This window comes from Oryctolagus cuniculus, chromosome 12 (assembly GCF_051225735.1).
Source record: "Oryctolagus cuniculus isolate XC-2025 breed Fujian yellow rabbit chromosome 12, ASM5122573v1, whole genome shotgun sequence".
NCBI classification, from domain to species: Eukaryota; Metazoa; Chordata; class Mammalia; order Lagomorpha; family Leporidae; genus Oryctolagus; species Oryctolagus cuniculus.
The window spans coordinates 17406872-17421440 of NC_142878.1; the positions used below are offsets into that span (position 1 = coordinate 17406872).

Below are 14569 nucleotides of genomic sequence, written 5' to 3' on the forward strand. Positions count from 1 at the left end.
GAAAAGAAAATATCACCAGCATGAACTGAACATGTGCCAGAAAGGCCAACTCCAAGGACTCCCCCAAATCTACTGAATCAGAGCCTCTGGGAGTGGAGCCAGCCACAGTGTCTGGACAAGCCCTCCAGAAAATCCTGATGTGACCTGGATTTGAGAACCGTTAGGCTACAGATTAGAAAAACTTCATTCTTAGAGCTCCTACTGCTAGGGTAAGGAGGCCTGACCACATCTGCTAACATCAACGTCCCTCTGCAGCAGTGATTTTTAAACTTCAATGTACAGAATGGTGTGTGAACACTGTATCAGCATGCACCTGTCCCAGGATGCAGAACAGGCACACTCCCAGGAGCACACTCCCTCCAGCCTGGCACAAGCCCCTTCTAAGGCCCCCTACTCATGGCTACCTGCCCTGTCTGCTCTGCAACCACGGCTGGCTCTTTTCCATTATCCTCCACCTGAAGGTCCTGTGCCCACCTCTCCCTCTCACACCACCACCCTCTGAGGACAGACCCAGGCTGAGCCCCTCGCAGGAAACAGTCCTCCCTCAAACCCGTCTGATCTTACTTGTGCAGCACCACAGGGGCTGTGCTATCCTCTTGCACACCTCTGCGGAGTTTTTTAATTTTGTCCTAATAATTGTTTTAGGGGAAAGGCCAGATTTTAAGTGCCTTTTATTTTAGAAAAAAAATATAAAATCAGCAGGAAAGTTATTAATCAGCACAAGATATAATCAAACCATTAATACTCACCAAAAAAAGTTCAAAAACATAAAAACCAAAAAAAGATTCATTGAACTACAGGCAGTCAGTCATGATGTCACTGAAGGAGACTTGAAGAGTAACGGAAGTAACAAGGAAGTTTTTTAAGGACTGCCTTCAATTCCTAGCTCTGCCCCTTATCATGTACATCCTATTTCTTCCTTTACTCTCCCCTCAAGACAATCAACACAAAGAGCCCGACCAGGATGTTAGTAAGAAACAACTTGAAAAGGGGAAGACTACAGTCCAGCCCAGGCGGAGGCTTATCCCTTGCGGTGCCTGACCTGAAAGCTTACTGCCTGGGAGGGAATTTTCTTTCCTTATCTGCAGGCCCAGGAAATCCTAACTGTGATTACAAAAGAAAGTAAGGAAAGTTTATCCCAGGGGAAAGTATAAATCATTAGAAGCCACTACTTTTCAGACAAAAACTATGAAAGATTCAAGCCTCACAACACTAAGAACCCACTCAACCATGGTTGTGTGAGAAAGAAAATAATCGACCCTTTTGGGGAAAAACACTCAGCAAGCTGAAAGAAAGATATAAAGAAATTAAAACTCTGCATTTAAGGAACTTCTACTGTAATCTGTCTCAAAATTAGCTACATTACAAACAACACAAAATATACAGTCTTAAAAATGAAACGTGATATGTATAAATCTATCTATAAAATATTTTCTAATAACATAAAGCACACATCATACTAGACTAAAAATAGAAAATTATGGGGCTGATACTGTGGCTCAGCCATTTAAGCAGCCGCCTACAACGCTGGCATCCTACAGGAGCACCAGTTTGAGTCCCCAGTTGCTCTGCTTTCAATCCAGCTCCCTGCTAATGTGCCTGGGAAAGCAAGGGAAGAAGACCCAAGTGCTTGGGCCCCTGCACCCACGTGGGAGACCCAGGAGAAGCTCCAGCTACTGTGGCCATTTGGGGAGTGAACCAACGGATGGAGGACATTCTCTCTCTCATCTATCTATCTCTCTCTCTCTATCTCTCTTTCTCTCTCTCTTTCTGTTTCTGCCTCTCTGTAACTCTGCTTTCAAATAAACAAATCTTAAAAAAAAAAAAGATGTCCATGTCAGGGTGAACACTGTGGTACTATAAGATAAAGCACCACTAGGATGCCCACTTCCCACACTGGAGTTCAAGTCCCAGCTATATCCTCCAGCTCCCTGCTAAGGCGCCTGGGAAACAGCAGACAACAGCTCAACTACTTGAGTTCCTGCCATCCACATGGAGACCCAGATGGAGTTCCTTCTCCTGGCTTGAGCTGACCCAGCCCCAGCTGCTATAACCATTTGGAAAGTGAACAAGACTGCACAGCTCACTCACACGCACACGTGCTCTCTCTCTCTCTCTCTGACACTCTGCCTTTCAAGTAAATAATAAACCTTTAAAAAAAAAAAAAAAAGACATCCGAGTCCCGCATTCGGGTACCTGAGTTCAATACCCACACCCAGCTCCTGACTCCATCTTACTGCCAATGAATATCACGCAAGGCCAACAGTGATAGCTCAAGTATCTGGGCTCCTGCCATGCACACAGGAGACCTGGAATGAGTTCCCAACTCATTGGCCAGCCCAGTGTCAGCCACTGAAGGTATCTGGGAAGTAAACCAGAACATGTGAGTGCTCTCTCACCCATTTTCTCTCTCTCTGCCTCTCAAATAAGTTAATTAATAGAAACTACTATATACACATATTTACACTCTAAGTTTTTCCATGTAATTAGCTTTTCTTAAAACACCTCATAGAACTAATATTTAATGCAAAACACCTTGGAAAAGGTTTTAATTCATTAATAAATACTGCAGGGCTAGGAAGAAGTATAAAACATTTTTAAATGTACAAAATGAACTGCTGTTACATGGAAAGAAAAAAAGAGTGAAACTCAAAAACATTACGCAGAGTGAAAGATGACGACACAAAAGAGCACATGTACTACATTATTTCATCAGCATAGTGCTCTATAGCAGGCAAAATCGATACTAAAGAAGGATCGGACTAGTTCTGCCTCTAGAGAGTGAGGACAGCATTGTACCAGGAGGGTCGTGAGGGAATCTGCTGAGCTAGAGTAATGCTATAGAGCTTACATTTGCCAAAAGTTGTGGAATGGTAAACTTAAAATCTACACATTTCATTTTATATATATATATATATATATATACACATATATGTGTGTGTGTGTGTGTGTATATATATATATATTACCTGAAGACAAAAACTGAAACAAACTCAATTTAATGATATGCATCAAGTGTCCAAGGGAGCCAGGTGAAAAATATTGATAGATGAACAGAAGGCTATTGAGCCAGGAGCCCTGCAATAGACAAGTGGCACTAAACACTGGTGACAGTGTCTCGAAGATTGGTTCATAGCCACTCACTATATACATCTTTCAGTCATTGTGTGTGTACACGGAAATTTCAAATAAATGTCAGAAAAAATAGAATTTTGCTAATGTTGTAACTGAGAAGATCTACTAGTACTTTTGCCCATGTATTTTCAAGTGGACACTATTCCAATTTATTCCACAGAGAGAAACAGAAATACTTTATTTAAACAGTAAATATTAACAACCACCTACAGGCCGCAAACTAGATACCCAAGGAGACCACCACAAATGCAGGAAGGTGATTTTGCAACAAAAATGTCTTCAGTTCCCATAAAAAAAGGAAAAAGAAATCCAGGCAGCTTGTAATACTAACTATAATTTTAGACAATAATCACCAAATTAAAAACTCAGATATACATTGTGGAGTTTCTATAAAATACAATTTATAATGGTCATAGTTAAAGGCTCTTACCTTTTCTAGGAGGGAGCTCTCCATTCTGAGTTAACTCTGTTCCAGTATATACAATTTCTCCATCTTTAACCATTTCATTCCACAGACCACAGAGCCCATCTCTCGTGAACGCAAGCTGGCAATGATAAACAAGACAAACTTAGAGTGCTCCTACTCACTCTGCAATTCTTAAATATTGATATGGGAAGGAGGCATCTCAATCACCCCTATTTATTTTTTTTAAAGATTTATTTATTTACTTGAAAGTCAGAGTTACACAAAGAGAGAAGGAGAGGCAGAGAGAGAAAGAGAGAGGAAGGGAGAGAGAGAGGGAGGTCAGTCAGTCGGTCTTCCATCCACTGGTTCACTCCCCAGATGGCTGCGACAGCTGGAGCTGTGCCAATCCAAAGCCAGGAGCCTCTTTCAGGTCTCCAATGTGGGTACAGGGGCCCAAGGACCTGGGCCATCCTCCATTGCCCTCCCAGGCCATAGCAGAGAGCTGGATCAGAAGTGGAGCAGCCAAGACTCGAACTGGCGCCCATATGGGGTGCCGGCACTGCAGGCAGCAGCTCTACCAGCTATGCCACAGTGCTGGCCCCACAATCACCCTTATTTATTCAACTGTGAAGAATAAATCAACTTTAGTCAATACTTTATTCAAAAATAAGTAACATTTAATGAAAATCACCTAAGAAATATAGTTAAATGAAAAAGGCATGGGACCTATTAGTGTATATACTATGCTAACTTTTGTGTAAGATACAAAAAAAGAAAAAAAAATACATCTGCATGTAATAAGATGACAAACCAAAACTGATCACCTGTGGGGAGACAGGGAAGCAACATGGGTGAAGGCAGCAAGAGACTGGTGAAAGCATGATTGTGAGTACATCACATAGATCTTTACTTTGAAAACACAGACATGGTTTTTATCTTCAAAAATGAAAACTAAATCATAGAAACAAGCAAAATAACTAACATGTAGCAGAAAGAAAAGGATTTCAAGAAACCTTTGAATAGTATGCATCAATAGTGGAATATAAGAAAAAATCTTGACTCATTGGTCTTGTTGACAGTTACAATATTGATATTATAATTTAAAGTTATTTCATGTATGTTAAATGACAAAGCAATAGCAACATCAACTTTATGATAATATTCATGTTATTAGAAAATAAAGTTTTAAATGTAAAGGATAAAATTAAAGATATTTTTAAAGCAATCTGAGAGGCCAGCACTGTGCCGCAACCCATATGGGCAACGGTTTGTGCCCCAGCTGCTCCACTTCCGATCCAGCTCCCTGCTAATGACCTGGGAAAAGCAGCAGATGATGGCCCAAGTGTTTGGGCACCTGCCACCCACATGGGAGACCCTGATGAAGCTACTGGCTCTTGGCTTCAGCCTGACCCAGCCCAGGTTGTTGCAGCCTTCTGCAGAGTGAACAAGCAGACAGACTATCTCTCTGTCTCTCCCTCTCTCAGCAAAATGAAGAGCTGGGTTTTTTTAAAAAAATAAACAAAACTGACACACCATTGGCCCAACTAGCCAAAAAAAAAAAAAAAAAAAGACCCAAATCATTAAAATTAGAACTGAAAAAGGAAATGCAACAACAGATACCACTGAAATAAAATCGGAAATTACAACAAAGAGCTGTATGCCAACAAATCAGGAAATCTAGAAGAAATGGATAGATCCCTGGACACATACAACCTACCTAAATTAAGCCATGAAGACATAGAAAACCTAAACAGACCAATCACCAAGATGGAAAGTCAATCAGTAACAAAGAACCTCCAGCAAAAAAAAGCCCAGGACCAAGGGCTTCACTGTTGAATTCTACCAGACATTTAAAGAAGAACAAACTCCAATTCTTCTCAAGCTATTCAAAACAATTGAAGGGAAGGAATATTCCCAAACTCCTATATGAAGCCAGCATCACCTTAATTTCTAAACTTGCAAAAGAAACAACAAAGAGAACTACAGATCAATTACCCTGATGAACATAGACACAAAAAATCTCAATCAAATACTAGCCAACAATACATCAGACAGATCATTCACCTGGACCAAGTGGGATTTATCCCTGGTATACAGGGATGGTTGAACAATTGATTCGCAAATCAATGAATGTGACAGACAGAGCACATTAATAAACTGAAGAACAAAAAATGTTTGATTATCTCAATAGATCCAGAGAAAGAATTTCATAAAATACAATATCCTTTCATGATGAAAACTTTAAGCAAACTGGTATAGAGGAAACATTGCTCAACACAATCAAGGCAATTTATGACAAAGCCACAGCCAGCATCATACTGAATGGAGAAAAGTTGGAAGCATACCCACTGAGATGCAGAACCAGACAAGAATGCCCACTCTTACCACTGCTGTTCAATACAGTCCTGGAAGTTTTAGCCAAAGTCATTAGGCAAGAAAAGTAATCAAAGGTATACAAATTGGGAAGGAGGAAGTCAAAGTATCCCTAATTGCAGATGACATGATTCTATATATAGGGGATCCAAAAGAGTTGCTAAGAGGCAATCAGAATTCATAAAAAAGTTTGGTAAAGTGGCAGGATATAAAAATCAACACACAAAAATCAATAGTTTTTATATACACAGACAATGCCACTGCTGAGAAAGAACTTCTAAGAACAATTCCATTCACAATAGCTATAAAAACAATTAAATACCTTGGAATAAGTTTTACCAAGGACATCAAGGATCTCTATGATAAAAATTACAAAACACTAAAGAAAGAAATAGAAGGCGACACCAAAAAAATGGAAAAATCTTCCAAGTTCATGTATTGGAAGATTGAATATCATCAAAATGTCCTTTCTACTGAAAGCAATTTACAAATTCAATGCAATACTAATCAAAATACCAAGGACATTCTTCACAGATATAGGAAAAAAACAATGCTGAAACTCATATGGAAACACAGGAGACCTCGAATAGCTAAAGCAATCTTACACAACAAAACAAAGCCAGAGGCATCACAATTCCAGATTCCAAAACATACTACAGGGCAGTTATAATCAAAATAGCCTGGTACAAAAACAGATGGGTAGACCAATAGAACAGAATAGAAACACCAGAAATCAACCCACACATCTACAACCAACTTATCTTTGATAAAGGAGCTAAAATCAATCCCTAAAGCAAGGACAGTCTCTTTAACAAATGGTACTGGGAAAATTGGATCTCCACATGCAGACGTATGAAGCAAGACCCCTACTTCCACCTTACACAAAAATCTACTCAAAATGGATCACAGACCTAAATCTATAGCCCACTACCATCAAAATATTAGAAAAAAAATGGGTGAAACCCTGAAAGACATTGGCATAGGTAAAGAGTTTTTGGAAAAGACCACAGAGGCATAGGCAATCAAAGCCAGAATTGACAAATGGGATTACATCAAATTGAGAAGTTTATGCACTGCAAAAGAAACATTCAGCAAAGTGAATAGGCAACCGTCAGAATGGGAAAAATTATTTGCAAACTATGCAACTGGATTAATGATCAAGAAACTCAACAACAACAAAGCAAACAACTCAGTTAAGAAATGGGCAAAGGACTTAAGCAGACATTTTTCAGAAGAGGAAATCCAAATGCCCAACAAGCACATGAAAAAATGTTCAGAATCACTAGCCATCAGGGAAATGCAAATCAAAACCACAATAAGGTTTCACCTCACCCCTATTATAATAATGAACGGCTTTCATGCAGAAATCAACAAACTACAAATGCTGGAGAGGATGTGGGGAAAACGGTATCCTAATCCACTGTTGGTGGGACTGTAAATTGGTACAGACACTTTAGAAGACAGTATGTAGACATCTTAGAAATCTGAATATATATCTACCATATGACCCAGCCATCCTATTCCTGGGAATTTACCCAAGAGAAATGACATCAGCATCTGAAAGTTATCTGTACCCCCATGTTTATTGCAGCTCAATGCACAACAGCTAAGATATGGATCAACCCAAATGTCTCACAATTGAAGACTGGATAAAGATATTTTGGGATATGCACACCATGGAATACTACACGCAGTAAAACAAAAATGAAATACTATCATTTGCAACAAAATGGATGTTACTGAAAAACATTATACTCAGTGGAATAAGCCAGTCCCAAAAGAATAAATACCATATGTTCTCCTTGATCTGTGGTAACTAATAGAGTACCTAAAAGGTAATCTACAGAAGTGAAATTGACACTTTAAGATGTGATGATTTTGAACAGCCCTTGTCTCAACTTTTGAGGAACATTTTTTTTCCATACTATCTGTTGAACGCTTTACTTAGTATAGAGTTAATCTTATGTGTATAAAGTCAATTGAAAATAGATCTTAGTAAAAAAACAAGAATGGGAATAGGAGAGGGAGGAAGAAGAAGGGTGGGAGGGCAGGAAGGATGGGAAGAATCACTATGTTCTTAAAGTTGTATTTATGAAATGCATGAAGTTTGTATACCTTAAATAAAAGGTGTCAGGGGTGGGAGGGAGAACTTCCAGGAAGACAAAAAAAAAAGTAATTTATTTCATTTATTTGAAAGGCAGAATTACAGAGATCAAGGGAGGGACAGAGAGAGAGGTCTTCCATCCACTGGTTCTCTCCCGACATGACTGCAACAGCCAGGGCTGGGCCAGGCCAAAGCCAGGAGCCTGGTGTTTGCGCATCTTGTAATGGAAGACTGCTAATTCATCCTGCCATCAGTCTGGGAGACAACATCCTCATGAAGCATCTCCAACCTCAGTTTCTTTAAAACAGCAAGAACTGAAGGACACTATGCAGGCACTCAGTACAGAAGTCTTCCAGATTTTTAAGACCTTTTCTTTAACACTTACAATACTTTCCCACCTAATCTGAACAAGTTAAACTTTAGCTTCTTTCATTTACCCAAACTAAGTAGTAGGCAGAACTCACCAAAAGTCCCCAATATTCTGGCCCCTGGTATACATACACATCCTCTATAATCTCTTCATCCTGATGGGCTGTCATACTTCCCACTACAGTTTTTCTGTTCTGTGACAAAGGTGAAAGGATTCTGCATCTGTAATTAAGGTTCTAAACTGAGCCGGCGCCGTGGCTCAATAGGCTAATCCTCCACCTTGCGGCGCCGGCACACCGGGTTCTAGTCCCGGTCGGGGCGCCGGATTCTGTCCCGGTTGCCCCTCTTCCAGGCCAGCTCTCTGCTATGGCCAGGGAGTGCAGTGGAGGATGGCCCAGGTGCTTGGGCCCTGCACCCCATGGGAGACCAGGAAAAGCACCTGGATCCTGGCTCCTGCCATCGGATCAGCGCGGTGCGCCGGCTGCAGCGGCGGCCATTGGAGGGTGAACCAACGGCAAAGGAAGACCTTTCTCTCTCTGTCTCTCTCTCACTGTCCACTCTGCCTGTAAAAAAAAAAAAAAAAAAAAAAAAAAAAAAAAAAAAAAAAATTAAGGTTCTAAACAGAAAATTATCTGCATGGGCCTATGTGATGGGGTGAAGGGAAGTTCTTTAAAAACAGACTGAGCCATCCTGAACAGAAGCCCTTGCTGAGTCTTGAAGAAGCAAGCAGCCAGGTTTCCTATGAACTGTCGAAGAAAACAGGCAGCATGTAAGAGCCCAAGGCTTTAGTCCCACAACTGAAACGAACCTGGCTCTGCCAATAAGCTCCAGATGAGAGCACAGCACAGCTGACACCCTGGCTGCCACCTTGTGAGACAAGAAACAGAGGACCGAGCGAAACTGTGGCCAGACTCCTAACTCACAACACTATTAGAGCGCATATGTGTGTTATTTTAAATTGCTAAATTTGGGATAGGGACTTGTCACACAGCAACAGAAAACCAAGTCAGCACCCAATTTAGTTTTCAGAGAAAGCACAGCTTTCTTTCAGTACCATCTTATCTGTTCACATCACTAACAAGGTACCTGCCATAAACATACACGGAATCAAAACATACGAATCTCGGTAGGAGTATCAAATCAAAGGGAGAAATAAGTTCTTTCCTAAAACCCCAAGCCCTTGAGGCTTAATGAGTGAATGCAAAGGCTCTGTTCATCTGTTTATTCAGTAAAAGGAAGGTAGCTAAGATCTGCCTGTAGGGTTCATATCCAGTCCCTACCGCAGAGCACAGAAGGCCGAGAAGCAAACAAGGGCCCAACTTCACAGCCCCATGTGTGCCATGCTCCAAGAATTACTAACTACTTCTAGGCACCCAAGGAAATAAATGAACCTATGCCTTAAAGTATTATTCAGTACCAGTGCATTGGCTACAAAGAAGGAAGAAAACTAGAAACTCAAATAGACCATTACCAAGAGCTCAAAAAAAAAAAAAAAAAGAAAGAAAGAAAGAAAGAAAGCCTAAGCCAAGACAAGGCAAGTATTTATGATTATTTCACATCAAATGAGTCAGATCAGATGTCAAAGGAGAAAACACGAGACAGGGAACAGAACAGGGTTGAGAAATAGCTTAGTAACCACTGAGACTTGTACTAACCACTGACAATGAACTCAAGGGTCCACCTCCCACCTTGGCACACATGCATATGCATGCTTGTGTGCGCGCACACACACAGAGAAAATATACATTGAGATCTCAGGAGTGTTCAAGACTAGAAACTCAAATTTAGGATCCAGCAAAAAGTATATAAAGGATGGCCTCGTGAAGATTCCAACCTCCGAGGAAAGACTGTAGGCTACCATCCCCAGCTCAGACTGCATGCACTCAGGAACTTTCCCAGATTGGCTGGGCTCGCTACATATATCAGTATATAGAATGCAGTCTAGGTTGAGAAACACCAGTGTCTAGAGTCATTTTAAAAAAGAAAAAATAAAAGGGACCGGCGCGGTGACGTAGCAGGTAAGCCGCCACCTGCAGTGCCAGCATCCCATATGGGCGCCAGTTCGAGTCCCGGCTACTCTACTTCTGATCCAGCTCTCTGCTATGGCCTGGGAAAGCAGTAGAAGATGCCCCAAGTTCTTGGGCCCCTGCATCCACATGCAAGACCAGAAGAAGCTCCTGGATCCTGGCTTTGGATCGGCGCAGCTCCAGTTGTTACAGCCATCTGGGGAGTGAACCAGCAGATGGAAGACCTCTCTCTCTCTCTCTGCCTCTCCTCTCTGTGTAACTCTTTCAAGTAAATAAATCTTAAAAAAAAAAAAAAAAAAAAAGACACAGCTGTTAGGATGCCACTTGAGCCATCTACATCCCATACTGGAGAATGTGAATTCAAGACCTAGCACTACTTCTGACTGCAGCTTCCCAATAATGTGTACCCTGGGAGGCAGCAGATGATGGCTCAAGTATTTGATCTCTGCCACCCAAGTGAGAGCCTTAGATTGAGTTCCTGGGGCTGCTGGCTTCAGACTGGCCCCTAGCTGTTGTAGATTTTGGGGGAGTAAACCAAAAGTCAGAAGATCCCTGCATGTCTGTCTCTGTCTCTCTGCCTTTCAAATAAATAAAAGTAACTTTTGTAAAATGCCAAGAGATGAAATATTTAAAGACTAAACCCAAGAGGAAGTCCAGTGTACATGGAAGTAAGAATGACTACTCAGCCTACTCTTTCACCACATGGGTAGCATCGGAAGGGAAGAGGGTAAGACAGAAACTGTATAGGTGATTGGGAATCCTTTGCTTGGAAGGTGGAGACTATACATCTGGAGGAATACACAAGGCAACCTAGGAATCAAAGATCAAAAGACTGAAAAGAGGAAAGGACTCAAGTAAGAATCATCCAAGTAGAGCAGCTGGGGCATCTTAAAGGACTGCAAGGATACGGGAACGTGAGTAGGACAATAAAGCAAGCTTCACTGGAGGAAGCCAAGAATGAGCCAGACTGCAGACAGAAATGAAGCCCTGGAGGCATGTTCCAGGAGGACAGAAGGGCAGCACAAGATCCCAAGGAGAAAGAACAAATGTAAAATAATCATGGCACATAGCAAGTAAAGCTGTAGCCTACACTGCCCACATCCCATATGGCCTCCAGTTCGACACCCAGCTGCTCCACTTGTGATCCAGCTCTCTGTTGTGGACTGGGAAAGCAACACAGGATGGCCCACGTCCTTGGGCTCCTGAATCCACGTAGGAGACTCAGAAGAAGCTTCTGGCTCCTGGCTTTGGATCTGCCCAGCCCCGACCATTGCAGCCACTGGGGGTGTGAACCAGCAGATGGAAGATATCTCTGTCTGTCTGTCTGTCTCTCTCTCTCTCTCTGTAACTCTGCCTTTCAAAATAAATAAATAAATCTTTAAAAACTAATAATAATAATCATGCCGCTGGTGAGAACAGAGACTGGAGAGGAAATACAGATCGCTTAGATCTGCAAACTGAGTTCATTTTACAACTGTCTCTAACTGACTTGTCTTCATTAGTAACTAATTTACATCAAAGTGCTCAAGAGATGATAATATAGCTTTTGAAATTTTAAGGTTTTTTGTATGCAACACAGATGCTTTTAATCAGTAGTGTTTTGTCTTAGTATCCTTTTCCAACGTGCTCTCACATCTATAAAACGATATTGCAAGTAAAGAAATGTCCATCATAAAGGAACTTCAGAAGGATAGTAATAGACTCATTGTTTCTAAGTCAGGGAATTAAAGCTCAGAGGTTCAATTACTTCACCAAAGATCACACAACACCAGGTCTGCCAGAGATGAGCTTTGGGAAAAGGCCCAACTCTAAAGCTTGCCCTTTTCCCCACAACACTACAACATACAACATCTGCAGCAGGGCATACGAAAGGAAAGTCTCTGACGAGAGTGGCAGCGATGTTTAAACATTAAACAGGATTGGGCAAGCAGACTCTTAAGGCATTCACTAAAAATTAGCACTTCAGGAGCCGGCATTGTGGCACAACATGTTAAGCCACCACCTTTGACACTGGCATCCCATATAACCGCAAGTTTCAGTCCTGGCTGCTCCATTTCCAATCCAGCTCCCTCCCTGGGAAAGTAGAAGATGGTCCAAATAGTTGGGCCTCTGCCACCCACCCAGGAGCCCCAGATGGAGTCCCAAGCTCTTAGCTTAAGCCTGGCCCACCCCTAGCCATTGCAGCCATTTAGGGAGCAAACTGGTGTATGAAATCTCTCTCTATATATCCCCCTCTATCTCTGTGAGTGTGTGTGTGCCCCTCTGTCTATAGCTCTGTCTTTCAAATAAAGAAATAAATAAGTCTTTTTTAAAAACAATTCTGTGGGGGCTAACACTGCAGTGCAGCAGGTAAAGCTGCTGCCTGCAACACCAGCATCCCATATGGGCGCCTGTTGGAGACCCAGCTACTCTACTTCCAATCCAGCTCTCTGCTAATGCACCTGAGAAAAGCAACAGATGATGGCCCAAGTGCTTGGGCCCCTGCACTAATGTGGGAGATCCAAAAGACGCTCTGGACTGCTGGCTTCAGCCTGACCCAGCCCCAGCCACTGCAGCCACTGGGGAGTGAACCAGAAGATGGAAGATCTCTCTGCCTCTGTCTCTGTCTCTGTATCTCTCTCTCTCTCTCTCTGTGTGTGTAACCCTGCCTTTCAAATAAGTAAATGTCTTTTTTTTTAAAAAATTCTATTAAAAAATTATCTCTTTAGAATTTAATACATGATATCCTAATTAATTTATAGAAGATATTCTTTTTTATATATTTAAATATGTCTAAAATGTAATCTGTGCAAATATTTGCATTTGACTAAAGTTATATGGCTTTTTATCTCAGTCCTGAAGAAAAATACTAATCATCTATTGAAGACAGGAAAACATGTCAATTCCAAAAAATTTAAAGAACAGGTTTCTAGAACAATTGGAAAGGCTAAGCAAAAACATAAAGTACATAGATTTGAAGACATCAAAGAAGCACCACAGGAGTGAAGAACAAGTCCAAGACACAAGAGAAGAAGAAAGCTCAGAGAACCTAAGCAAGCAAGGCTGAGACCAAGCACTGAGCAGAGCTTCTGAGAGACTTCTAGAACTGAGACATAAGCCAGGAATTTTAGGGTCTGGGGTCCAGGGCTTTTATGCAGGAAAAAGCCTGGCAAACACTCCAAGCTGGAAGCTCAAAGAGCCACACAGCAGAAGCACAGGAGGAGTGAGGTAGACCAGCCTTCACAGGGAACCATCTTAATTCCCAAGTGAACCACAGCAACCTAGGACTGCTAGTACCTCTAGTCTAGAACACCCTCTCTGGAGGAAGATATTACCCAAAGCCTCAGATTATTACCACAAAATGTCATATACCTGTAAGGTAAACAAGACCATATGATTGACAAATGGAGGAAAAAAGAAAAACAGAAGGCAACAGAAACAAAGAGTACATCCTGAAAACAGAAAATCCTGTATAGATGTAGACTTTGTTCTGGAAAGAAGGGCCTAAAGGGTGAACTGAAGCGATAACACGTTACTTGGCAGATGCCAGCTCTGGGCAGTGAAAATAAGGGAAGGGGGGAGTAGGATCAGGAGCCACATGAACCAACAACAGAATGCAGTACTCATGTGTTACAAAAAGTAACTCATATATCACTATATGTGAAGCAATAGTACATAGTCCTCATGCTTATCATAAGTAACTCATGTGATTACCTATGGACCAACAGTAGACAGCACTCATGTGTTAACAACCAAGGTCAGCTACAATAGTTACTACATTTTCAAGGCTGAAAAATAACCATGAAAATTATATGATATTCTAATTTCATTTAGTTTTATTGTAACACAACCACACTAACTCATTTTGTGTCTCCCTAAACATGGCAATGGCCAAAATGAGTAGCTGGAAAACAGAATGTATGGCCCACAAAAAACATATGCTATCTGATACTATACAGAAAAAGGCTGCCGGGCCGGCGCTTTGGCGCAGCAGGTAAAGCCCTGGCCTGCAGTGCCAGCATCCCATATGGTCACCGGTTCTAGTCCCGGCTACTCCTCTTCCAATCCAGCTTTCTGCTATGGCCTGGGAAAACGGTAGAAGATGGCCCAAGTCCTTAGGCCCCTGCACTCACGTGGGAGACCCAGAAGAAGCTCCTGGCTCCTGGCTTCAAATCG

At 41.7% G+C, this 14569-nt stretch overlaps 1 protein-coding gene across 2 annotated transcripts in view; it reads right to left on the reverse strand.

The window, feature by feature from the left end:
• HERC2 (HECT and RLD domain containing E3 ubiquitin protein ligase 2) overlaps nucleotides 1-14569 on the reverse strand; it is a 231075-nt gene that overhangs the window by 203252 nt on the left and 13254 nt on the right. For both annotated transcript variants that reach the window (XM_051822208.3, XM_051822209.3), the window contains exon 3: nucleotides 3566-3680. In XM_051822208.3, the coding sequence (XP_051678168.3) occupies nucleotides 3566-3680 (115 nt within the window). The remainder of the gene's footprint in view (nucleotides 1-3565; nucleotides 3681-14569) is intronic.